Source organism: Gadus chalcogrammus, chromosome 5, assembly GCF_026213295.1.
Source record: "Gadus chalcogrammus isolate NIFS_2021 chromosome 5, NIFS_Gcha_1.0, whole genome shotgun sequence".
Classification (NCBI taxonomy): Eukaryota; Metazoa; Chordata; class Actinopteri; order Gadiformes; family Gadidae; genus Gadus; species Gadus chalcogrammus.
Genome location: NC_079416.1, coordinates 19,630,074 through 19,656,465, shown reverse-complemented (window position 1 = coordinate 19,656,465; position 26,392 = coordinate 19,630,074). Strand labels below are relative to the sequence as shown.

Genomic DNA, 26,392 nt, shown 5'->3' with positions numbered 1-26,392 from the left:
AATAACATAAAACAAATGTCGTTAGATAATCCTATTTTTAAATCTAATTATTTGGAGGCCACAAACGCCCAGTGTTTCATTTATAGTTCAAATGAATGGCCGAAATAAAAATTAAGTTGTCTCTGTCTCCCACAATTGGCTTATGGTACCAATCTTTTTCCTCTCATCACACAGCCACGGAATAATACATACGGCTTTGGCCGTATTCTCAATAAATTGGTGTTGTACCCATTGTAGCATAGTTGGTTAAGGTGCCTGTCCAGTAAACAGAAGATCCTGGGTTCAGATCCCTGCAGTACCTACAATTCTGCGTCACCATTTACTGGTGTATATTTCGATACAAGCTTTCTTGCGGCAACCAATAAACGTCTCGTCTTAACTGGTAATTTAGCTCGTGTTTGTGAACCTGCAAAGTATCAATGCAATAAACTTTCCTTCGATGTCAATTGCACAACAATTTTGTTTTGTGTATATTCTCAGTGGAATTTAATGTACATATACACACACATACACACACACATATATATATACACATACATTAAATTCCCCTGAGAATATACAGAACAAAATTGTGCAATTGACACAACACTTTTGTGTTGTGTCAATTGCACACACACATTATAAACATTTATTCCATAATTTAAATGAACTAGAAGTGCATAGTTCAGCGTTATTCTGACCGACCCAACAGCAGACTCTGATGACTTGCTCTTGTAAAACCCTTACCATAACCGGTCAACCATGCTTGTTATAAACATTTATCACCCCCACTAATATACCCCTCTGGTAATGGGCGAGGTTGATAACAAGAAAAGGTTGATAACAAAACAACACTGCGTGTTTAACATGTCGTAAAGCTTGAATAGATTAATGGTTATTCCATACATCCACTGCCATAACATGAATAGCACCTTGTGTACAGCTGAGAAGATGTTCCTTGTTGAATCCAGATTAGATTTGAATGTAATGAAAGCCTCTCTTGAGTCATGTCGAAGAGGTTTGAGCCTCCATGCTTAAACACCATCACATAAAGGTTGACCTTTCCTCCTCTTGGGTCACCACATAATTCTGATGTATAAAGCATAACATACTAGGTTGTACAGTGTCACTTGAAATAAAACCTACTCGTGTTGTATGGAGTAGAATTGAAAAAAAAAACTTTACTCTGCTTTTTTTTTGAAAAAGGTAAACATCAGGTCATCAATGCACATAAAATAAACCCAAATATTAACCAAATACAGCTTAACCAAACACATCCATTAACCAAGAAGGGATCACGAGGTGTGACAGTAACAAAATGATCTGCAAAAAAAAGGAAAGGAAACAACGATTATCCTGAGAATTGTAGTTTAGCGTAAAAGAAAAATAAGGAAATGCTTAACATGTAAAAAATCATTCACCCCCCGTTATGTTGACTCTCGATTTGCATCTTGGCACATTCGAGTCTAAAACACAACAATCTGTGTTGTCTCATCTATACGCATCCAGTTAACCTTCGGTCTTGCGGTAGCAAGTAAAAAAACGCATACAAAAGTCAATAAGGATATCACACATATTTACTTATTTTGGATTATAAGAAAAACAATACACAATTCTTTATCTTTATGATGATCAGCTTCTTCTCCAACGTTTGGTTCACTTGGTGGTATGAGTTCACGCTTGGGAACTCAATCGTAATTCTGCGTTATGAATTACTCATCATATTGCACCAAGTCCTTCTGAGATGCAGCGAAAAACTAATTAAAAACTCAAATTACATTCTTTGAGTGTGTCTTGCGGCCTTCCCAAAACTGGATGCCTTGATGTCAGTGATGCTACCCCGGTGTGGGAATAACCCATTTTGAGTTCCTCCCTGGTACGGACCAACTCTTCACATAGTACCTCCAACAACCGGTGAGCACTTCACAGACACGTGGTTCTGGAACACTTTGGAGGTCAGAACGAGGTCACACAGTCCATCTTGACGGTCAAACAGAGGTCACACGATCCATCTTGACGGTCGAACAGAGGTCACACGATCCATCTTGCCGGTCACACCGAGGTCTCGCGCTCCATCAGAAGGGGGGCCGAGGCGCGGAGCAGCACCTTGGTCTCTGCCTCCGTGGCTCCTTTGTCCGACGAGAAGGTGTCTCCGTTCCTGTCCTCCGCGTGCGTCTTGTCCGGGAAATGACAAGAGGTGTGTTCCGTTAACTGTATGGTTCGGGGCCCGTGTTCTTTATGAGAGTACTACCAAGAATCACTTGTGCAGAGTTCACCCCCCCCCCCCCCCCACACACACACACTAAAAATAGTACTTAGCATTGTGTAGTATATTATCCTAGCTATCTTTGTTGTATACGGGGAATGGGTTAACCTAGCGATTGTTAGCGCTTTGCACTAGGTTCTATGAACATCCTTACTGTACCGACAGCGATATATTGTTTCTCTTTCTTCTGACAAATGTACTTATTGTAAGCCGCTTTGGATAAAATAAAGCCCTAAATGTAAACGTTAATGTAATGCCTGCGTTATCCTCTGTCGAGGCGGAGGTTGACAGTGTCGCTTGGCGGCTGTGAGCCGTAACCGGTCGTCACCGGTCGGTTTAAAGGGACGGGGTTCATTTGGTGTGTTGGTACTCACGCTCTGTCCCGTACAACACAGCTTCTTCTTGTAGCGATCAGGCAAGAAGAACAACAGATTCCCCAGCAGGGGGTACACAGTGCCCGGGAACACGTCCTCCTCTTTCATTGGACCTTGGATGAACCAATAAGAAACATGGGCAGTAAGAAGCAGGAAGAGGAAGCTTTCTCTCGCCTGTTCACAGGCCGTCAACAAAAACAAAAAGGTAAACTCCTTTGCCTGACATTTTAACATTAGGTCTGTTTTTATGCGTCTATGGCCCCAGCATGATTATGTATACTTTCTTGATCAGTTATGTCTTTTCTTGAGCTATACCTAAACCAGACGCCCCCATGATGACAGAGTTATGTGAATGGGCCATAGATCCTTTCCCAGAAGAGTCCTGGAAGGCCTTAACACTCACTACACTGATCCTGGGCCTGCTCCAGTCCTGGACCAGGCCAAGGGAGCAGTCTTCACTGGCTCAGGCTGCCACCTGGTAAATAACATTGGCAGACCCTTAACGGGGATCCACGCATGTGTTGGCGGGCTCTGTGGCGGGCTCTGAGGCGGGGTATGAGGCGGGCTCTGTGGCGGGCTCTGTGGCGGGCTCTGTGGCGGGCTCTGTGGCGGGCTCTGTGGGGGGCTCTGTGGCGGGCTCTGTGGCGGGCTCTGTGGCGGGGTGTGTGGTGGGGTGTGTGACGGGTCAGTCATTCATTCCTACCTGATAGAAAGCTGACGAGCAGCCCGACCAGCACCACCACCAGACAGCTGAGTCCGCTGTACCACATGTAGGACAGGGAGTAGAGCCTCCTCAGCCCTGTCGGCCTATCAGGGAACAGCACAGAGCAGCTTGAGGGATTCACTAGAGGTTAGGGACCGGGGAGGAAAAGCATTCTAAGGCCTGTGGGATTCACTAAAGGTTAGGGACCGGGGAGGAAAAGCATTCTCAGGCCTGTGGGATTCCCTAAAGGTTAGGGACCGGGGAGGAAAAGCATTCTCAGGCTCACCTCAGCGTTGGGGGCGTGGCGCTGATATTGAAAAAGATGGCGGGTACGGCAGACATGTTGGCGTGTGAGACGGTGGTGTTCCCCGAGAGCAGCCAGGCAACGGAACAGTTTGAAGGCAGGACGCTGCCGCCGCTGCCACCACCGCCGCCGCGCGTCATGATGCTGCCGACGCCAATCCAGAAGGCCGTGGCAAGGCCGGCCCCCAGGCCAACGAGGGCCCCCTGGAGAGAGTGGGGGGGGTGGGGGAGTCACGGTTGTGTTCAGAAACAGAAAACTACTGTTGAGGAGCAGCCAGGAATGGAGGATAAATGTCTGAACAGGTATGAACTGAATGTCTGAACAGGTTTGAACTGAATGTCTGAACAGGTTTGAACAGAGTCTGAGCCGAACGATGAAGCCAAAAAGGTTTAATGTTTGACACCAATTTTCTCAATATTATTATATATATCATATTATGTATTCCAACATAGAAAGGGTCGCTGACCAATCATTCAAATCAAATCACCAAAGCTTCACTGAGATAGTAGTTCTCAATTAAATGGAACGCTGCCTCCTTAAATCATTAGGAATACGCCCCATTCCAGACCCGCCAATCAAAGAGACTGACAGAGTCGAGGTCACTCACAGTGGAGTTGGCCCAGGGGAAGAACATCCCCAGGGAGAACACGCCCAGCAACGGCCCGCCCACCATGCCGAAGATCTTCAACGCTACCTACGGTACAGAAACAGTTAGATCTTCATCACCACCACCAACATCACCATCATCATCATCATCATCATCTGGTTCCAACCGGGGTCCACAGAACTTACTTGAAGGACGGACTCTCCCATCAGGTGAGTGAAGTATGCCATGGCCAGACACAGCAGGCCGTACGACATGGCTGTTGGTAAAGAAGGACAGACAACGACGACCGGTTGAAACTCGTCGAAAGCGCCTTTGATCGTTGATTCTCAACGTTCTCGTTTTGAAGTGCATTGGGCACCGGCTGCCAACGCTACTGCACTCGTTGAACCGCTCCCGACTCTGCTTGGCACCGTTGCCATGGAAGCGTGGGGACGGGGGAATCCAAGACATTCAATGCAGTAGAGGTGCTTCTATAAAACCACAGGCCATCCTCAACACACACTCTGACCAAACACAACCCCATACTTAGGAAACCCATGTTAACGTACACGTTGGGGCTGAACGATTAATCAAATTCAAATCCCGATATAAACAACGTGGCATGCAAATCGCAAAAGCTGTGATTCTAATAAAAGAAAGAAAAAAAGGAATGAAGTGATTTGTTACCGTTACTGACCGTTACGATTTATTTATTTTCATTTATATTTTACAATTCAATAGTTAAATAAAGAAGTTTATAACATAAACTAATCAACACATCGGCCTGGCCTAAAGGAAAGAGCAGTTTTTAAGTTGACTGCTTCTAATGTGTTGTGTAATAAATTAAATTAATAAATAATAATATATAAATTAAATCGCACTTTAAATCGCAATATTGGTCAAAATAATCGCAAATAGATTATTTCCCCAAATCATTCAGCCCTACCAACCGTTTAGCCTCGCTTACTTCCAACCTGGTGGTGTTCTCTAATGTTGTATGTGCCTGGCATCCAAATGTATCCCATGGATTCAGATTGTCATACTCTTATTTCAGTAGAAATAACAGCATAGAAATAAATAATATCTGAAGAAATTAAGTATCTCTGGTTCCCGAAGTCTGTTATTAGAATTAATTCAGGAGGGCTTGCCCGTAACCAACCGAGGCCTTTAGACAAGAGCGTCGCTCTGGCTTCCGTCATCGCTGGGTAGCGTGGTCTGATGAGGTCTTCCATGGTAACCGTTGCCAGGGAGTTGAAGGCGGAGGAGATGGAGCTGCAGGCGAGGGAGAGACACAACGTGAAACAAGTGGAACGATGCCGTCGTCATGGACACCAGCAGAATCCGTCGCACACCTCAAAGACTATCTAACTGAGCCTCACTTAATCATCACACACACACACACACACACACACACACACACACACACACACACACACACACACACACACACACACACACACACACACACACACACACACACACACACACACACACACACACACACACACGTTGTAATGTAGCATCATAGAATATATTCTACCAATGAAAAATTATGGCCAGTACCTCTCTCATTGCTTACTGGAATCGTACTATCAACAGGAATATATATTGACATACAGAGAGAGGGAGAGACCGACAGGCACAGAGAGACAGGCCGAGAGAGAGACAGAGACAGACAGCTAAAGCTAGACGGACGGACAGACAGACCAACCTGAGGGCAGCGCTGAACAAGCATGCGATGAAGAGGCCGGGCAGCCCGGGAAGGCCCTGCAGCATGTCCATCACGAAGAACAGCACCATCTGGGTTCAGGAGACAGGGCAGCATGTCTATAAGCACCCTAGCACGCTAGCATAGTCACGTCTATTAATAACTTAGCAAGATAGCATATTCAAGTCTATTAGCAACATAGCATGCTAGCGTAGTAAAGTCTATTAGCAACATAGCACGCTAGCATATTCAAGTCTAGTAGCAACATAGCATGCTAGCGTAGTCAAGTCTATTAGCAACATAGCACGCTAGCATAGTCACGTCTATTAGCAACATAGCACGCTAGCATATTCAAGTCCAGTAGCAAAATAGCACGCTAGCGAATTCATGTCTATTTGAAACATATCAAACTTTGATTTTGAACTCTTTAGCAACATTTTAAAATTAGAAACAAACACAAAAAAAAACGCAGGCCTATGGACACTCCGAATGCTTAAATGTATAGCTTCACTATGCATCACATCGAATTAATGAATTAAATGTGTGAGAGATTGGCCGCGTTAGACATCTTGGTCTTCTATCTCAGGAGCGGCAGTGGCTCAGGAGGTAGAGCGGGTTGGCTGGTAACCTGAAGGTTGCCGGTTCAATCCCCGGCTATCCCCTCCTAGCTGAGTGTTGAGGTGTGCTTGTGCGAGGCACCTAACCCTAACTGCTCCCGACGAGCTGGCTGTCGCCTTGCGTGGCTGACTCCGCCGTCGGTGTGTGAATGCGTGCGTGAATGGTGAATGTGAGGCAATATTGGAAAGCGCTTTGGGTGGCCAATGGTTAGAAAAGCGCTACATAAATCCAGTCCATTTACATTTACATTTAAGAAGGATGCCTCGACGATGCAGGGGAGCAGGGGGCCTGTAACGTTTTTCGTCCCGCAATGCCGTTAGGGAAAACCGGACAAACAGGAAGTGCGGGAGGGATCAGAGCCCTAAACCTCCGTCAACACTCGGCTGGCCAGGTGTAACCGGGGTGGTTTAGGCCCAATCCCATTTCTACCCCTTCTTCCCCTTCCCCCTTCCCCGTACCCTTGTTTTGAAGGGGGAGGGGTAAGGGGTAGGGGAGGGGTAAGGGGTAGAAATGGGATTGGGCCTTAGTGTGGTTATGGCTTAGTCTCAGGCACAGCTTCCTAAACTTGGCTCAGCTTCCTAAAATCCCCCAAAAACGTATTTCAACTTAAATGGTTAATTGTCTACATTCATACAGCGCTTTTCTGGAACTAGCAACCTTCCAGTTACCAGCCAACCAGCTCTACCTCTTGAGCCACATGCCGCCCTTTCTTCGGCTTCCCCACACATTTGTTTTAACCCCGTGATCCCCTGCCCTGCAGACCAATGTCCCAGTGATCCTACGTGGATTGGGTCTCGAACCCAGAACCTTTCGTCTGAACCCAGAACCTTTTGACTGTTGGTCTGTGAACACGATGGCGGTAAACCTTTAATACAGCGTCTCTATTAAGAACAGCCCTTTATAAACCAACAACCAGCCAACTCAATGTACTGGTTGTAAGTCGCTTTGGTTGAAAGCCTCTGCTAAACGCCCTGAATGTAAATGTTAACGTGCACTAGGGCTTTGACTCCGAACTTCGTGTCATTCAAATATCAAAAATGAAATCAAAATTCGAACGAATATTAGGCAGCCCTTAATATTCGAACCTGTTATGGGCAGGCCAAGAGGGAGAGACGTCGGAGAACCCGACGCAGTCTATTCATAATATTGTAATGACCACGGACGAGGCCGTGAATGAAGTATTGATTAGACAGCGATTTATTAGAAACCTAAAAAAACGTTGGAACACGCAAGACTGGTAACCATAGCAACGCGGTAAACAAACCTCGCGACGCCCAATCCAGGTCTTCAAATATATTAATATTAATAAACAAACGAACTTCGAATAGGATTTTTGGGCAAAAGTCAAAGCCCTAACGTGTACGATTCCAGGGCGGGACAGGGGAGGTGGCGAGGGAACCCACTCACAGCGTCCCCGGACAGGGAGCCCGGTCTCCGGGAGGGGTCTTCTCCACAGTAGCGTGCGAACATGACCAGGCCCATCACGCAGCTCAGAGCCAGGGCCACCTGCAGAGCCGGGATCACCATGTAGCAGGACCTGGGGGGGGGGCAGAACCGTTTAGAACACACAGAGAGAGAGAGAAGCAGAGAGAGAGAAGCAGAGAGAGAAGCAGAGAGAGAGAGACAATTAACCATGGAGAGAAGCAGAGAGAGAGAGAGAGAGAGAGAGAGAGAGAGAGAGAGAGAGAGAGAGAGAGAGAGAGAGAGAGAGAGAGAGAGAGAGACAATTAACCATGGAGGGAAGCAGAGAGAGAGAGAGAGAGAAGCAGAGAGAGAGAAGCAGAGAGAGAGAGAGAGAGAGAGAGAGAGAGAGAGAGAGAGAGAGAGAGAGAGAGAGAGAGAGAGAGAGAGAGAGAGAGAGAGAGAGAGAGAGAGAGAGAGAGAGAGAGAGAGAGAGAGAGAGAGAGACTCCAACGAAGGCGGTCGCTTCTCTCTCTGCGACCTCCTGGACCTTATCTCTCCTGCCTCTGCTCTTTGTGTCTGTCTAAATCGGTCAGAGCCTCTCTCTGCATTTCTATCTGAAACCTAAATTACTGATCGGATTGGCTGGTCTCTCAACGCTAATGATCAAATTTTCTCGACGAGAAAACTGGCCTAAGGAGTGACCGCCTGCCCTGACGGAACGTTCTCAGCGGGATACACGATGGACTCCTGGGAGAAGTGGAGGCCTTTGTGTCTCGCCATGCTTTCCGTCGAGGATGTTGAAGACGTCTACATAATTGTGATTATGATAACAGGATTCCTGCTGCTTGGAGTTTGCAGGCTCCTGTTTTATCGCAAAGCTAGGAAGGCGATGGCAGAATGTTGGGCTATTGAGAAGCTGCCCGTCATCGTTGGATTGTGCCGGGCTACCAACACACAGACTCATGCGATGTGCGAACTAAATCGCAAGCAGGACGGACTTATTCGCAAGTTGGATACCATTCTGGTGAAGTTGGATCGGGCTTAAACGGGTCCACCGAAATTCGGCTAATTCGGAATCTGGAATTTGGAATATTGTAGAGAGTATCAGAGAGACTTAAGTCTGGCGAAAATTGCAGAGTCGGCCTGACCCAAAGCAATCGTTATCTGTATTCGGCTCCCCCACTTCGGCCTTGGAAGGCTGATATCCCCCCCCCCCCCCCCCCCCCCCCCCCCCCATCCTCCTCCTCCCGTGAACTTTGTCTCTGGTTCAGAACTCTTCGTGGTCGTCTCCACAGCAAGGGTTGTGTCCTCGTCACCAGCATCAGACGGGAGAGACACTGTTGAGTCTGGGTGGAGATGCAGGGGTTGAAACGAATGTTTCAAAAGCACTTGCCCATCGGGCAAGTACAGGTCATGTTCGACTTGCCCGAATGTAATGTTCACTTGTCCAAATTAAAATCAGAATCATGAACGGGCCTCTTTTTGCGAGGCACCGGGCCTAATTTTGGGGAACTCAGAAAACTCATCCTCGCTCAGAATGAAGCTGAATGTTAGCTTCCACATAGTACGTGTTTAAAAAATAACAAACTTCTTCTTTGTTTACTTATATACCAAATAGTCACATCGTGCCATGAAGTGATTTCAGTCCACCGTTGCAACCTATGAAAGCTATCGCCCAGTTATATGTAGACCTGCATGCTTTCATCTGGATTTTATGCAAATGTAAATAACTGATTGTCCAAGGTATTTGCAAAGATATGTATTTTTTAACTTTCACGTTTCTTGTAAGTCTAACTAAATAATCACAATCGCTTTTATAGTAGTGTTGTCACGATACTGGATTTTCTAACTTCGATACTATACCTGGAAAAATATTGATATTCTATACCATTTTCGATACCAGGGGAAAACAGTTTTTTTCAGAAAAGAACGTAACCAAAGTAAATAGAGTATATCTCCAAAACTGCTAGGGCTATAATATTACAACTTGGTGTCAATAGAAAGATTGTTGTGCAAGTGAAATATTCAATGTGGATACTACTTTACGGCATAAGTATAAGATTACATTTCCACCTGAAATAATTATCAGTTGGTCATTATCAGTTGGTATCACTGTCTTACTATGAGACACAAACAGGTAGATATCTTACCATTTTGAAACTTAAAACCTCTATTTAAAGTTCAGGGCAAATATATCGAATGACACCAAGCCAAACATTCGCAAATACACATATGGCCACTAGATTGCGCTGAAGAACATGTGTTCTGATTGAAGGCAATTTACCTTTTTTAATAAGTAATTTATTCCAAACACCATGTTTAGTTGCAAAATGTGGCCACTGGATTATCTGTTTATGGGGGTTTAATGAGATCAGATTCAACTTTGTGGACAAAAATCACAAAGGTAAAATTTCATTTTTGGTTTTTAAAAGAAAAGGGGAAGTTTCTTCTTAAGTTGTTATTTGTGAGTTTTAGTCCCAGAATGATATGGTTTGGATTATCGGAATTGGTGGAGGCTCAGCTTTCATATAATATATAGTTTGTGCAGGTCTGAGACATAGACAGAATCATAGGACAGAGAGAGACACAGAATCATAGGACACACACACAGAGAGAGAGAGAGAGAGAGAGAGAGAGAGAGAGAGAGAGAGAGAGAGAGAGAGAGAGAGAGAGAGAGAGAGAGAGAGAGAGAGAGAGAGAGAGAGAGAGAGAGAGAGAGAGAGAGAGAGAGAGAGAGAGAGAGAGAGAGAGAGAGAGAGAGAGAGAGAGAGAGAGAGAGAGAGAGAGAGAGAGAGAGAGAGAGAGACATAGGACAGACAGACAGACAGACAGATACAGAGAGAGAGAGAGAGAGAATCATAGGACCCAGACAGGCAGACAGACCGACCCCTAGGGTGGAGGTTCTGGGTATGAGTGGGTCAGAGAGAGGTACCTGACCGCCTCCCTCTCTGTGCGGGCGCTGAGGTAGCGCTGCACCTGGGCCTGGTTCACGCCGTACAGAGCCAGCATGAGGAACACCCCGCCCACCGCTAGCGTCCAGAACGTGTGTCTCTCCGTGGGGTCGGGGTTCAGGCTGAGGAGGAACACATGGGTGAGGATGGTACAGGGATGAGAGTCTTCCTGCTCTTTAATGATTTTTTTCCGATACCGATTCCAGTATCGGAAACTCCTGCGATGTTGCATAAAATGGTTATCGGCGAGTACCCAGTTCTATGCGCTGATCCATACCATCACATGCCTAGCTCATTTACTACGCATGCAGAGATAATCACAAACAAGTCCATGTTATGCTGCGTTCGTTAACGGTCAGAGGTGGAAAGTCGGAATGGGAAACACGGCATCGGAAAGAAAGAAAAAATATCGGAACATCTCTACACTCTCTAATAAACTATAGCGAGTCGCTCCCCCCTCTCCAGCAACAGACCCCCGCCCCTCCCCCCCCTGCAGCCCCCCCCCCCCCCCCCCCGAGCGAAACACCTACTCCAGGCCGGAGATGCGGTTTCCCTCCAACACGCGGTCCCAGACGGCCTTCACACCGCCCGCCTGCTGCACCCCCACCACGATGACGGCCAGCTGCCCTGCAAACATCACCGCCGTCTGGAACACGTCTGTCCAGATCACCGCCTTCAGCCCCCCCTGTCCCCGGGGAACAGACGGACACACGGCAGTGAGTAGGAAGACCCCCCTTTGGGAGACTGACGTCACTTCTGATCGGAAAATATAATTTGTTCGTATAGCACGTTCAAAACGTGCGTGTGTGTGTTCGTACAGCCCGTTTAAAACGTGTGCGTGTGTGTGTGTGTGTGTGTGTGTGTGTGTGTGTGTGTGTGTGTGTGTGTGTGTGTGTGTGAAAACTCTTTACAACACAGTATATGTAAAAAAAATTAACTTAAAATAATAAAATGTATACACTCTGAATCAAAGCAATGGTACAGGGGAGGAAAGACAGTTTGGTTAAATCAAGTGGTTGATGTTGGCTTACTATTGTTGTGTAGGCCGTGCAAACGAGTCCAGTAGCCAACACCGTTCCCCACAGTGGAAGTCCAGTTACTGAGATACAGAGAGAGAGAGACAGACAGACAGACAGATAGACAGAGATCAAGAGTGAGAGACAGACCAACCAAGAGTGAGAGAAGACAGACACACAGACTGGTGCATAGAAAGAGACAGCGAGAGAGAGTAAATACTGAAAACATCCTTCTTTAGAAAAGTAAAGACAATTTGAAATATTGAGATCTCCTACCTTTATTGAGTGCAAACGCCGGCGTATATATACAGACCCCCATGTAGATCACCTGAAGAACGAAACAAAACGTCTGTTGAAACGTCTGGACATGCAGGGAAAGGTTAGGTTAGGAAACGCCCTACTTCAAACCCCTCGAGGTATTGTAGGCCTGGTTCATCATCTGCTGATCAGTTGATGTTTCTACAGATATAGTCCAATTACCTGTGTGTACGCGTGTGTGTACGTGTGTATATGGGTACACTTGCTATGGGGTACGCTTGCTTGTATGAACGTGTGTGCGTGTATGTGTGTGAATGCTTACTTGCTTGTATGTATGCATGTATGTATGTGTATGTATGCATGTGTGTGTGCATACAAGTGTGTGCGTGCATGTGCATGCTGTACGTGCCGTCTGGAAGATGAAAGTCAGCGTTCCACAGATGCGCACGGCCTTGTTGAAGCGACGCTCTAGATACTGAGGAGCAAAGAGGAAAGACATCAAATGTTCTGATTTCTTTGGCCTTTTACAGAACTTGACAACTACATGTTCTGTGTTTTGTCTGCACGCACACACACATTTGATAAATTTATTTGGAATGACCAATACTACAACACACACACACACACACACACCTCATAAGCGCTGGACAGACGCAGTCGGTAGAACAAGGGGACGAACACTTGGGCCGGGATGAGCAGGCCCAGGACGTAGGCGCAGCCGATAAACCAGAACTGGGTGCCGTTGGCGTACACCTCCGCAGGGATGCCCACGATCGCCACGGCCGACTGGAAGGACGCGATGAGGGAGAGGGAGACTGGCACCGCGGCCATGCTGCGGTCCGCCAGAAGGAATTCCTGCGTGGTGCGCTGACGCCCCCCCGACAAGGCGTAGTAGACCCCGATCGCCATAGAGGCCAATAGCAGGAGGGCGAATATCACATAATCCACCACCGAGAAGTACATCTGCTCCATAGCGGCGGGTTCCTACGGGTACAGCCGCTGAAGGGCAGTTCAGAATGATTGTCTTCGTTTCTCGGTGAACCGGCGGAAGGAAGGAATGAGAGACACCGTCCTGACGAACACTTATCAGGCAGTACACAGGAGTAGCCTGGGAACAGTTGCACTAGTTTTTAAGTTCATGCAAACAATGTTGTGTCTGTTCATATAACAAACAAAGGGGGGGTGTCTGAAAAGCGGTTCGACTAGTATAGAGGAAATTGCAACATGCCCACTATATCCACATGTATACTACTCACCCCAAATATGAAGGTAGTCCCGACATCAAATCCAAAATCAGGACTGTCACTGCACTGCTCCTTGGCATGGGGCTTTTTTCAGTCAAAAAGGTCGGAATGCATGATGAGGGTCCTGCAGACCTCCAGGCGACATTCACCGAACCTGTTCCTCGGATCTCTGGGTTTGGTTAGGCTAGAGTGGTGCCGTACCAAAACATGTGGCGAGTCCCAAGGCTTCGGGACAGAGCGTCACACAACCTCTGAGTGAACTTCACCCTAATGTGTCCACACTCAACGGGCGGTGTTGTGCCGATTCCCCGCCTCCGGTGGGCTGCACGCCAGGCCTCGCCAGGGTGACAGGCATAGCCGCTGTCGGTCCATACATGAATTAAACGTCGCCCCACACAGCGATGCCTTGTCGTCTTCCACGCCGACGGAACACGGCGGGGACTAGGTCGTGGTGAATGGCGGGTTTGGGGAGATGCGTGGCGACACTGGAGGGACACTTCCCCTGCAAACTTTTCTAATCGCCGAAAGTAATCGGTGAATCAGCGAATGAAAGTGCTTTACGTGACAGACCCTACAAATACAATTGAATATCTCATATAATGCACAGCAAAAAAAATAAAACAAAACCGTTGTAAATATCGGACCATGTGACAGGTCCGAGATTTGTTTTGACTGCACTTCCGGGTTTGAGTGGCGTGCCGATAGGTCCATGGACGTGCCCCGACGCGTTGACGCGTCACGGGTGACTGACGTCATCGACATGCCGCCAAATTTGAAAACGCTTCCTAGCTGCAGCGGGTCGCGTTTAGCTGGGTCTCGGTCCATGGTCTCGACTCCTTCAAAGCCGTCAAATCCTACTTTTCACCGAAATAAATCTTGCTCTGCAACACATATCCCCAACGGGAGAGCCCCACGGGAAATAATTCTAATCCGTCGCGGGAATATGTCTACACAAGGTCTGTTTGGTTGTGGCTTTATGTGGTCAACTGGTCACAACAACCACCACATATGGCTGGTGTTTATGTCTGACTTTATAGTGTAGTAGACACCGACTCTAGACTCTGCATAGCCGCTCCCTCCCACCCCTCCTACTTATTGTATGTTGTACGTCCCGGCAATTAATGTACGCCTTAGAGGAAAATGAGATGAGACCATTTGTGTGTCGTACTTAGTTATAGTACTTTGCATCGTGTAGCATCTTATACTAGCTATCTTTATTATACACGGGGAATGGGTTAACCTAGTGATAGTTAGTTATTTGCACCTTGCTCCTTACTGTACCTACTGCAACATATTGTTTCTCTTTCTTCTGAAAATGTACTTATTGCAAGTCGTTTTGGATGAAAGTGTCTGCCAATCGCCCTGAATGTGAACGTAAACGATCGCATTTGCAGGCATCTTGTGCCTGCTGGAGTCGCAAGCGACGAGGCAGCAGGAGCGTCCTCCTCAGCAGAGTGGTCTGGAGAAGCTCAGAGCCACGGTCCACGCACTCGTCATCCAGAGAGACCATCTGAAGGCCAAGATGGAGGCCAACAAGGTGACTGAATGGAATCATGTCCACTAATATATAATTATAATAGTCAAAATCAACTTTATTGTCAGGCCGACAACAAGTTACATAGAGATGACCGAAATTGAGTTTCCCCATGCTCCAAATGTGCTATTAATATATTTACCACACACCCTATAACAAAACATAATAAAACATAAATAACATAACTGCAAAAAGACAACAAAAAATAAGCACAAGATATACAGACAGCCAGTGCATATTATACAGAATTTAATATTCAGTGTTATGAGGTAGTTGTTGATCAAGTAAAGGTGCAATAAAGTGGAGTTCAAAAAGTTCTGAAATAAGAGTAAACAGTCACAAGTAGAGTAGGATACAAAGACGAACCAGTGCAGAGTAGCCATAGGTATCAGAAAAATCCAATCGGTGGCCCCCCTGATCTATGCCCCTCTCTGATCTGTGACCCCCTAATCTGTGACCCCCTAATCTTGCATCTGCGGTTCACTAAAGAGAACATCTTATCCCGGATTGTGCAGGAGCTGGGGAGTGACGACCCAGGCCGGTCTACCAGGGGAGAGGGGGCGGAGGGTTCTGAAGGCTCGGTGAACTCCCAGCTACTGCAGTTGATGGCCAGGCACGCCCAGCTCACAGACCGGCTCCACGCCCACCACCTCATCGGTATGACCGCCCCGCTGGCCACATACTGTGGCTAGTGTTTAAGGTCGAGTTATGGTTGGACGTCGTCGTCGACGCAACGCAAGGGTGTTTGCGGACCCGTTACGTCCTTGTGGACCCGCCTTGCGTCCACCGCAAGGGCCGGACGTGCGCCTCCAAAATATTGTAACCTTGCGTCGAGGCAACGCAGCAGCAAGGGCTGTGATGTGATTGGTCCGCTATATATCCGACGCAGAACCAAAACAGGTTCACAACTGCGTAGAAGTGGCCGCGTGGTCATTGTGTTCGGTCAACGCCACAGACATTTTGCCAGGAGCCTTTGGACCCAAACAGCCTAGCCACTAGACTTTCCTGTTTGCATGTGAAGCGATGGCAGACCTGTTGATGAGGAACAAGGGCGTGGCTTTATTGTTATCAATGATCCCAATCCTGACTCAAACCTTTACTCCAAAGGTAAATCCCCATAATGCATCTCTCTTTGTGTGTACTAGTATTTACCGGGAGAAACTCTCCACCCATAGGTGGCTACGACATCATCGAGACGCGGCAGGGGAAAGGCGTGTGCGTCTCCGTGGCGACGTCCTACGAGGGCGTGTACCTGGAGCGGTACAGCCTGGAGATGGTCATGGCGCCCGCGGTCCAGATCGTCCGCCACGACGTGCCCGTCTTCGTGCCCCTGGCCCGGCTGGCGGAGAAGGACGGCGCGCTGCAGCACCACCTCACGGGCTTCCTGGGGGAGCTCGGCCGCCTGCTGGACGGCTACGCAGGCCGCAGGCAGCAGCTCAGGCTGCTCAAGGTAGGACCGCCGCTGGGGAGGGAGAGGGGGGGAGAGAGGGAGAGAGAGGGAGGGTGGGGGAGGGAGGGGGAGGGAGGGAGGGAGGGAGGGAGACTCTTTTGATTATTCATTCAGAGGGGAAACGACGACCCCATCACCAAGCGTACAGCACACACACCGAACCGTCCCTTCAGAGGCAGGGATGCTGGGTCCGGCGGGGGCAGCGGGCTGGCCTCCCTTCGGACCCCGTGGGTTCAGAGCTTCTGACGGTCGTCTCCTCCCCAGGAACAGCACGTCTCGGTGACGGTGATGGAGAGCAACGCGCCGTGCTCCCTCCTGGTCCTGACGCTGACGGCCCCTCGGACACCTCCGCTGGGGGACGTGGCCGTTCTGTGTAAGCTGCACTACTCCGACCACACCCGCTGCCTGCCCGAGGAGGTCACCGTCGAGTCAGAAGGTAGGATTGCGGCCCCGCACAGGATTTCACTACTTCTGAAGTCATTCATCGACGGAAGCCTTATGCTAACGTGCTAACGTGCAATGCTAACGATGCTAACGTCCATGCTAACGTGCAATCTTAATAATAATCTCATAGAATTCAAAACAATAACTCAAGTATGCATATAAGACATTTCTTAAATATAAACCTAACTATAAATATAGCTGTCAGCATCAATGTGGGGGTCAAGCAGAATAGGACTCTATGAACTAATTTTGCTGGATACACATTCGTCTAGGTGGCTACATGATGACCGTCTCGGTAATTAGTAATGACGACAGCTGGTGGAATAAACCAGAGCATTCTACAGTCAATGTTCACAAAATGGAAAAATTACCCCACCTAGTGATAAGGGCGCATTATCGTCTGCCTGACCAAACAAATCACACATACATTGGGGTATTCGGAACAATATCCCTAACAGAGACACAATGTTAACAAGCATCCGTTCTGGAGGTGGTTCATGAAGCATCTTATCCATTAAGAATTACAGTTTATTTTGTGAGTGGGCGGAATGGTAAATAAAGTCATAGTTGCATTATACATGCAGTACCACTTGTCGCGGTACTGTAGTGGTCTGATTGTATGCTGTATGTCAGATTGACATGATGATTGAATATGTTTGATATGTTATCAGTTTTATGTAACACAGTATATGATGACCATGATAAAATTCATATGATTAGATATAATTTTACTCACAATGAAATCTAATGGCAAATGCTTAGCACAACGGCAATACATTGAAGTTGCTTTCTAAGGGCTGGAATAGACTTGCTGCTAACAACGCCCCCCTAGGCGTTGATGATCGGCATCATCAGGATAGGTTCATAAGACTATGAGCCAAGTTTGGTTTGGATACATGGAGGCCTTGCAGAGATATGAGCTCACTTCCTGTTTGATGTCAAAGGTCTCCAAATTGTTTGGGTGTCCCCAGAATGATGTCATGAGTCTGTACCAAGTTTGGCTATGATATGTTAAAGAGATGCCGTCAAGTTTGATTGGCTGTCAAGGCCAAACTGTTTTGAATTTGAAAAAGCAGTTCAACACATTTGTTCAACTTGGTCTGAAGATCATATATGGCAAGTTTCATGATGATTGGACATAATTTGTGGCCTGTGGATGTGTACTATTGTTTTGGGCAACTTTCAACATGGCGGCCAAATTCTGATGTTGCCATGGGAAATATTTTATTAAATATATGCGGTAGTCTGACAGTATCACCAGACATTGACAATAAGTTTGAAATATACTCATGTGAAGGGAGGAGTTAAAACACATCTACATTATTAACAGCGCCCCCTAGAGGTCAAAGTTCTAGCGGTCCCCATGATGATGTCATAACTCATAAGTCTATGTACCAAGTTTGGTTATGATATTTGAAAGGGCTGCTGAGATATTGGCCTACATCCTTGGCGACTTCGCAGTCAGATTTGATTGGCTGTAGCGGCCAAACGGTTTTGAATTTGAAAAAATCTGTTCGATGTTTTTTGTCAAGCATGGCCTGAAGATCATGTGTGCCAAGTTTCGAGATGATTGGAAAATAATTGTGATAGGGGATGCATTTTGAAGGTTTTTGACGTAAACCAAGATGACGGAAAATCCATCGTGGTGCAAAACGACGATGTGCTTTGAACCCGGCTTGGACCAAGGAATCCAATGATACCTTGTTTGTGAATATTGAATAGGTCAAAAGTTATAAACATGAATGCACGTCCAACTTTGACCTGTTGGTGGCGCTAGAGCTCATGAGCTAACGACCCCAAATTTGCTTGATGGGATCATGGGACGGTCCTGAATCAGTGTGCCAAATTTCACAACTTTTCACCAAGGCGTTCTATGGGCTGCCATAGACTCCCATGACAGAATAATAATAAGAAAACGTACAAAAACAATAGGTTGTCTCGCAGCTTCGCTGCTTGACCCCCAATTATAACTACGGTAATACAATTACATTTCCGGCCTCTCATTGGCTAGGCGTACTTATTACAAACGTAAACATTTACCGAGAGCCGTATTCGTATTCAACTTAAAAAATTTTTTTCAAACAATGCAAGAGTCGACCTCTTTGTCCTCAGCTTCAATGTGTCCCCTCTGCAGACGGGGAGCTGCCTGAGACCGCCCAGTGGAAGGGCATCTGCACCCTGCTGAAGCAGACCCCTCTGCACAAAGCCGTGGCCACCCTGATCCAACGAGGAGACATCAAGTAGTTCCTCTGAACCGCGTCAACACCCAGCCATCTCTCCTTAACCTCTTTGTTTATATATATTTAATAAGAACCATGTACATATATGTTATACCATACTTGATAATAAAAACAGAAATGCAACTGCAGGCTTTATTTGCCTTTTTTTTTTTATTCTAAACTTCACCTGATCTAAACACTTGTTCAGAGTTCACCGAGACTCGGCATAGCCTCTGCCCTGCCCCCCCCACACACACACACCCCTCTTACGCACTTATTGTGTGATGTACATCCTTGCACTTAAAAATAGTACTTAGCAATCTTCAAGCATCTTATCCTAACTATCTTTATTGTATACGGGTAAGGGGTTAGCCTAACAATTGTGAGTGCTTGGCACTTGGTTCTATGAACATCCTGACGGTACCGACAGCGATATAGTGTCGTTTCTCTTCCCTCTGCCAAATGTACTTAAGTAAGTCGCTTTAGATTAAAGCGTCTGCCTAAACGCCCTCAATGTTAATGTAAACCGCCGCCCCTCTACGGGTATTCAGCGTCTGGGGTCCTTCCCGGTCGCTCCCGGTCCTTCCCGGTCGCTCCCGGTGGACGCCGGCCGCCCCAGCCCCCCCACGCTGCCGATGGTCTCGTTAAAGGCCTTGATCCTGCGCCGCAGCACCGCCATCTCCCGCCTCTCCCCGTCCTCCAGCCTCTTCAGCTCCTCCCGGGCGCTCTGCTCTCGCCAGGCCTTCTCCCGGGCCGCGATGCTGTCAATGGCAGCCACTTCCCTCAGCTGCCGGATGGACAGCCACGGCACGGTAGACGGGCGCTGCTGCTCCGGCGGCGGAAGCAGCTCCGACGGAGTGTCCAACGGAGTCTCGCCGGGTCGGGTCCCTTCGGCGGCGGCGAGGGACTTGCTGGAGCACGGCCGCTCGCCGGAGCGCTCGAGCAGCGCGATCTCCCGCATGTTGCGGCGGACGGTGGCCTTGGGCTCGCACGCCCTCAGCAGCGCGTCGCGCTCCAGCTCCCTCCGCAGGATGGCCTCCCTCTGCTGCAGCCTCTTCATCGTGCACCTGGGGAGGAAGGCCCAGCTCACATGACCAGCTCCATGCCCAACACCTCATCAGTACGGATGCCAGCCTAGCCACTTAGAGTTGATACCAGTAACGAAAATTCGTCCGATACTGCCTAAAATGCAGTATCTGGTATCGCCTCTATGTGCCGATCCGATACCATCGCGTGAGTAGCTCATTTACTACACAGCACATGCCTTCTATCGGGCAATGTCACACTGGCCACAGACGCCACAGATGATATCAAGCCACATGATAATATAATGTTCCCCTAACTCAAGTGAGGGCAGGGACCCTTGGAACAGTGTCCATCGCGACACGCCACCTCATGATGTCACGAGTAAAGGATCATAACACATAGAGCTGGTGTTAATGCTGACGTGTCTTAAGACCCTCTGCTTTTGGTGATGGGCGGTTTATCCTGTGCCTTGATTACTGATTCACCACAGGTGTGCAGCCTCAGCCAGCCCCAGAGTCGGGCCGTCAGCCTGACTCTGGGGGGCCAGGTGAGGCTGCTTCAACCAGCCGTCAACCACGGACACACGCTCCACACCCATATCTCTGCAGTCCCTCCGATGGGGATCCTTCCACCAGTACCTGAACTGGGCGTCCAGGAGCTCCAACCTCCGCCGGTGCTCCAAGTCCGCCCTCCTGTTCCTGGTGTGCATCAGGTCCGTGATCCGGCTCACACCGGATGCCCAGTCCGCTCTCCTCATGACGGCAGCTTGGGATCCGTCTGTCTGGGATCCGTCCGTCTGTCTGGGATCCGTCTGTCTGGGATCCGTCTGTCTGGGATCCGTCTGTCTGGGAACCGTCTGTCTAGGATCCGTTTGTCTGGGATCCGTCTGTCTTGGATCTGTCTGTCTTGGATCCCTCTTTCTGGGATCTGTCTGTCTGGGAACTGTCTGCAATCTCCACCGGCTCTTTTAACTTATGTTGTCTTATAGAGCGATAAGCTGAAACGCGGCCGTCTTCTCGTGCTGGTTCCTCTGTTAACACCGGAGGGGTTTGTGTTGGAGAGGAATAGCCATTTGCTACCATGGATTTCATTTGCTGGAACACAATAGGCCATTGTGCCATGTGGTAAATTGTGGGGTAATTATGGAACTGGTTATTGTGTGTGTGTGTGTGTGTGTGTGTGGTAGCGGGGATGTGTGTGTGTGTGTGTGTGTGTGTGTGTGTGTGTGTGTGTGTGTGTGTGTGTGTGTGTGTGTGTGTGTGTGTGTGTGTGTGTGTGTGTGTGTGTGTGTGTGTGTGTGTGTGTGTATGGTAGGCCTAGGGTACAGTGTGGGGGTAAGGGTTGTAGTTCACAAAGTGAAGAGTGGGTGACACAGATTTGATGGTTTGACTGTTGTATTGTATACAAACCCGTCCTGAGTAAAAGTATATTCTAACCACAGTTGCCAGGGTCATATGTGCCTGGGAAGGAAACTGTGTGTGTGTGTGTTTCATTATAGAGTTAAGTGATGAAGTAGAGGTAAAATCATATTCAGTTTGGGGGTTTCCAATACTGTAAGGGTCTCGCAAATAATAATATGTATACAACATGCATATAACATGTATATCATCATTGGGATTTAAATTAATTTGGAATAAATACATTGAAATTATCATGTTCTTCAAGGAAAGAGGGGTCGAATCCAAAGGAATAGCTTTAAAGAGATACTTTATTTGTATAAAGTATTTTCGGTATGGTAAACTGATGCTCTGAAGTTAAGAGAGATTGAAGATGTGCCTTAGCACGTGCGAGAGTGTTCTCCTAGCTAATCCAAGACACTAACCCACCGATATCCTAGCTTAGCCTTGAGAGTTCTACCTGTCTTCAAGATGTGGAGGCTTTCTTATGGACTCGGAGGACCGGAAGACTTGGAGAAAACCGGTGGGACGTAATCCTCGGTTTCCTCGCTTGGTCTGTGGTGCTGCCCTCTGTGGATAAAGTATCTATTGCAGCCTTCAGTAAGGCTCCCCTTGTGGCTATGTATGGTATTTACGGCTAATATGTTTGGTCTTCATTGAGTCTATGTGTGGGTAGCTTAGATTCTTAAAATACGTAACAAAATAAAGAAAATAATTTCTTTAATAAATGTTAACGGGTTAATCTACATTTTGTCACCCTACAGTTAACTCCTTAAATAGGATTTATTCATGTTTACAAAAAAACACAGATATGGAAAGAAACGGAACCAATGATGAACCGAGTGGGTAGTGGAATGTTCCCACAAGCCTGAGAGGCAAATGTGTAGCCTAACAAAACCGTTTAGTCAGCTTTTGTGACAAAATAGCAATATCATAATGTGTGCACAATGGATGTATAATATCAGCAAACGGTATCAGCGCTGTATTTATTTGGATAGGGGGAAGTGGGGGGAAGAAGTAGGAACAAAGTTCTCCTACTCAAGAGGAACCTTACGCGTAAAAGTGGCGCACATACAGTCTTCTGATTGGTCCACTTCTAGGCTACTGCACCGCGTCATTTACTATTTGCATTGAAGTTGGACTTTGTCCGAACTTTTCATCGTTCAGCGTCGCTGGTTGTCGCGTTCCCATTTGGACACGCCTGGACGTGCTTGCAGTGGCGTGTGTGCACAGTACAGTTGTTTAAAGACCGGAACCGCGTTATGCTCGCCGTTTGTGTTGACGTGCCAGGAGGACCAGAGAATCTGCGAGTGGGCACGGTACCCAAACCCCGACCTAAAGATGGAGAGGTCTTGATTAAAGTTCACGCCACTGCCCTCAACAGAGCTGACACATTGCAGGTAGCCTACAGCATATGCTACGTACCCACCTTAGAAACTTAAAGAACCAGAACAGCATGTCTACTCAATGAGCTATAGCTGACATAACTCAAGTCAAGTCTGTTTTAAAGCATGGAGCAAGAAGGATGACATTCATTACAATGCATTACAGAAAGACCACACACACACACACACACACACACACACACACACACACACACACACACACCTACGTCCCCTGTGTGCTGCTATTGTTTGTTACTGATTATGAATAAAGCTTCCTACATCGTTGACTGCCCCATGTGTCCGGTGTCTTAGAGGAGAGGGCTGTACCCCCCGCCCCCGGGAGAGAGCAACATCCTGGGCCTGGAGGTGGCCGGCACGGTGGCCGAGGTGGGCCCCGGCGTGAGGGGCCCCTGGGTGCCGGAGGAGAGGGTCATGGCCCTGCTGTGCGGCGGAGGCTACGCCGAGTACGTGGCAGTGCCGGAGGAGCTCCTGCTGCCGGTGCCCCCCGGGCTGACCCTCTGCCAGGCGGCGGCCGTCCCCGAGGCCTGGCTCACCGCCTACCAGCTGCTTCACCTCGTAGGTAACGGCTACGCTACGATGCTTACGCATCCGCTAGGAAGGAGGGAGAGGCTAGAGCAGCCAACCGGGGACCTGTGGGGGCACACACACGCTAGGCCACGCACACGCACGCTACGTCATGCACGCGCACATACAGACACACAGACGCAGCCGCCACCATGCACACGCACACGCACAGGTGAATGCAACTACACCCCGTGCACACACACACACCCACAAACCATGCACATGCATGCACACACACACACAATCTATGTACACACGCACTCACCATGCACACGCACGTGCACACGCAAATGCACACACACAGCACCATGCACACACTGCACACGCACGCACCATGCACATGCATACACACGTAAATGCATGCCATCCACACGCTCAGATTGCAGAACTTAACAAATCAATCTAGCCCCACGTAAGATATTGTGAAGGGTGCCTTTGATGTGTGTCCTGATTACTGTTGAGGTTATAGATAGATACAAACACACCAAAGAGATGTTAAAAAGGATCAATAAAAAGAGAAAAGAATCATGTTGAATACAATAATTGAAATAAAGCAAATAATATCTTATTAATAATTCTTCCCCTGAGAGAATAGGCATATTGTTGTAATTAAATGTATTAGCTAGTTAATAAGTAGGCACTAGTAAATAAGTAGTAACTGGGTTGTAATAATTATCTAAAATGAGACTGTTGCATCGATCACAGACCATATGGTGGGGTTTCATTGGCGTTTGGAACAAATTTCAAACTTTTCAGTGGACACACACTGGTATGGTATATAGCACAAAAAGTATATAACACAAACCATGTTAATTACATTTAACTTAGTGGCCCAAAGTCTACCTGTAGCATTCCTAGAGCATCAATCCTAACCCTTGCTTACCTGCTCATTAATGTTGTATAAAACAAGTCACTTATCGCTCATTTACTATACATAACACAGGTCACTTACCCTCTCATTTGCGATATATAATATATAAGTCACTTACCTGCTCATTAACGATAGATAACACAAGTCGCTTACCTTGTCATTAACGATAGATAACACAAGTCGCTTACCTTGTCATTAACGATAGATAACACAAGTCGCTGACCTTCTTATTAACAATATATGAACCCCTCATTAAAGTGTCTTTCCGCTCATTAACAATGTATAACCCAATTCAGCGACCTGCTCACTAACGATATACAACACTAGTCCCTGTAAATCACCTTAGATATGCGCAGCTGTTCAATGACCAAACAGAACCACACCCAGCAGCAGCAGCTCTGCGGCCTCTTGTGTCCACAGCCGAGGTGAAGGCGGGGGAGGTGGTGCTGGTGCACGCCGGGGCCAGCGGCGTGGGAACGGCGGCGGTGCAGCTGGCGCGCCTGGCCGGCGCCGTGCCCGTGGTCACAGCGGGCTCCGCCCAGAAGGTGGACGCGGCGGTGGCGCTCGGGGCGGCGGCCGGGTTCCTCCACAGCCAGGGGGACTTTGCAGACGGAGTCCTGGGCTACACTGGAGGTACGTCATGGGCTCTCGTCGGACCAACCCGATCCGACTCCTCCCCCGTGATGCAGCACCTGTTTTTGATGTCCTGTCCCGATGTCTTGTCTCGTCTGTGTTGTTTGTAAATGGAGCTGCTTGGCTGCGAGCAAATTTCAGAGTTGCTCTAACAATAAAGTATTATCTAAATCTATCGTATTTTGCATCACAATATTCCATTAGCCAGCGCCTCAGGTAAATGTCGGTTGGGTATGCACCGTGCTGAGTAGCTCACCAAATGTAAGTCACAAACAAGACCATGACCTCGGCCTCCGTCCATCGCTGTTGAAGGCCACGGCGCGGACGTGATCCTCGACTGTGTCGGTGGGACCATGTGGGAGAGGAATGTGCGCTGCCTGGCGGTGGACGGCCGCTGGGTGCTGTATGGCACCCTGGGGGGCAAGGCCGTGCAAGGAGACCTGCTGGGCCATCTCCTTAAGAAAAGGGGCCGGCTCATCACCAGCCTCCTGCGTTCTCGGAGCCTCCAGGTGAGTTAATACAGCTCGTTAGTCGCCTCCAGGTATGTTATTACAGCTTATTAGTAGCCTCCAGGTGAGTTAATACAGCTCGTTTGTTACCTCCAGGTGAGTTAATAAAACTTGTTAGTGACCATCAGGTGAGTTAATACAGCTCGTTAGTAGCCTCCAGGTGAGTTAATACAGCTAGTTAGTAGCCTCCAGGTATGTTATTACAGCTCATTAGTAGCCTCCAGGTGAGTTAATACAGCTCGTTTGTTACCTCCAGGTGAGTTAATACAGCTCGTTAGTAGCCTCCAGGTGAGTTAATAAAGCTTGTTAGTTGCCTTATCGTGATAAGTAAAATAAATAGATACTCATCTATCTACATTATGACTTAATTTCCAATGTTGTCTTTGCATCATTTCCTCTCGGCAGTATAAAGCTGACCTGGTGAAGGCTTTCTCAGAGAGAGCCTTGCCCTTCTTCACAGACCCACATCAGCCCGCCCTGAAGCCAGTGATTGACAGCGTGTTCGACCTACAAGACATCGGCGAGGCCCACAAACACATGGAGGCCAACAGAAACAAGGGAAAGATTGTTGTTATAGTGACTCCACAGAATCAGGGTGGGGAGTGATGGCTAGAGTTTACACAAACAGACCTTGCTCATTATGGACCAAATAAAGAAGAATAATTAATCTGTGTGGATTGTCTTTTTGATTTGTTTTGTTATAATACTTACAGGAAGATCAGTCAGAGCCAGAGTGGTCACAATGAGCTCTGTAGCAAGTAGTTGGATTGTGAAGACCGAAATGCTTCTGGGTCAGCCAACCTTGAAGCACCCATACCAACCTAAGCTCGTTCATGGTTGAAACAAGTTTATTAAATGAATCCATAGTTCGCACAAAAATATCGCCTGTATAATTTTAAAAGGTTGCCTGAATTGAAGTGACTCTATT

At 47.8% G+C, this 26,392-nt stretch overlaps 3 protein-coding genes across 6 annotated transcripts; 2 read left to right on the top strand and 1 right to left on the bottom strand.

Annotated features, from left to right (window-relative positions):
• Positions 1-75: 75 nt before the first annotated feature.
• slc5a6b (solute carrier family 5 member 6) lies at positions 76-14,110 on the bottom strand. Of its 3 annotated transcripts, none has more exons than XM_056590832.1 (16): positions 13,424-14,110; positions 12,801-13,275; positions 12,577-12,642; positions 12,186-12,237; positions 11,925-11,992; positions 11,424-11,578; positions 10,875-11,015; positions 7,946-8,075; positions 5,924-6,012; positions 5,372-5,484; positions 4,419-4,489; positions 4,234-4,320; positions 3,609-3,829; positions 3,323-3,426; positions 2,620-2,732; positions 76-2,154 (listed from the first exon to the last, which is right to left on the bottom strand). In XM_056590832.1, exons 2-16 carry the CDS (start codon positions 13,137-13,139, stop codon positions 2,032-2,034), a joined length of 1,872 nt encoding a protein of 623 aa, XP_056446807.1. In that variant the 5' UTR covers positions 13,140-13,275; positions 13,424-14,110; the 3' UTR covers positions 76-2,031. The 3 variants fall into 3 exon arrangements, with proteins under 3 accessions (XP_056446807.1, XP_056446808.1, XP_056446806.1); XM_056590833.1 differs by having other exon boundaries at positions 12,801-13,166; XM_056590831.1 differs by having other exon boundaries at positions 12,801-14,110.
• Positions 14,111-14,171: 61 nt separating this feature from the next.
• cenpo (centromere protein O) lies at positions 14,172-19,204 on the top strand. Its single transcript, XM_056590875.1, has 6 exons — positions 14,172-14,367; positions 14,806-14,948; positions 15,461-15,602; positions 16,121-16,395; positions 16,660-16,831; positions 18,974-19,204. The coding sequence occupies exons 1-6, from the start codon at positions 14,172-14,174 to the stop codon at positions 19,081-19,083; spliced, it is 1,038 nt and encodes a 345-aa protein (XP_056446850.1). The 3' UTR covers positions 19,084-19,204.
• A 3,300-nt stretch (positions 19,205-22,504) lies between these two features.
• On the top strand, positions 22,505-26,162 carry tp53i3 (tumor protein p53 inducible protein 3). 2 transcript variants are annotated; one of them, XM_056590880.1, is made up of 5 exons: positions 22,505-22,881; positions 23,179-23,446; positions 24,743-24,955; positions 25,268-25,464; positions 25,925-26,044. In XM_056590880.1, the coding sequence occupies exons 1-5, from the start codon at positions 22,744-22,746 to the stop codon at positions 25,943-25,945; spliced, it is 837 nt and encodes a 278-aa protein (XP_056446855.1). In that variant the 5' UTR covers positions 22,505-22,743; the 3' UTR covers positions 25,946-26,044. The 2 variants fall into 2 exon arrangements, with proteins under 2 accessions (XP_056446855.1, XP_056446854.1); XM_056590879.1 differs by having other exon boundaries at positions 22,532-22,881; positions 25,870-26,162.
• Positions 26,163-26,392: the final 230 nt, after the last annotated feature.

Bases quoted from the DNA above. Each gene is read 5' to 3' on its own strand.
- slc5a6b (XM_056590831.1), bottom strand. From the start codon at position 13,139: ATGGAGCAGATGTACTTCTCGGTGGTGGATTATGTGATATTCGCCCTC. The intron at 12,643-12,800 runs GTGTGTGTGTGT...TTTGCTCCTCAG, and splicing joins GTCTGTCCAGCGCTTATGAG to TATCTAGAGCGTCGCTTCAA. The intron at 8,076-10,874 runs GTACCTCTCTCT...CCCCCCCCCCAG, and splicing joins ACAGAGAGGGAGGCGGTCAG to GTCCTGCTACATGGTGATCC.
- cenpo (XM_056590875.1), top strand. From the start codon at position 14,172: ATGCCGCCAAATTTGAAAACGCTTCCTAGCTGCAGCGGGTCGCGTTTA. The intron at 16,396-16,659 runs GTAGGACCGCCG...TCTCCTCCCCAG, and splicing joins AGCAGCTCAGGCTGCTCAAG to GAACAGCACGTCTCGGTGAC. The intron at 16,832-18,973 runs GTAGGATTGCGG...TCCCCTCTGCAG, and splicing joins GGTCACCGTCGAGTCAGAAG to ACGGGGAGCTGCCTGAGACC.
- tp53i3 (XM_056590879.1), top strand. From the start codon at position 22,744: ATGCTCGCCGTTTGTGTTGACGTGCCAGGAGGACCAGAGAATCTGCGA. The intron at 23,447-24,742 runs GTAACGGCTACG...TTGTGTCCACAG, and splicing joins CCAGCTGCTTCACCTCGTAG to CCGAGGTGAAGGCGGGGGAG. The intron at 25,465-25,869 runs GTGAGTTAATAC...TCCTCTCGGCAG, and splicing joins TGCGTTCTCGGAGCCTCCAG to TATAAAGCTGACCTGGTGAA.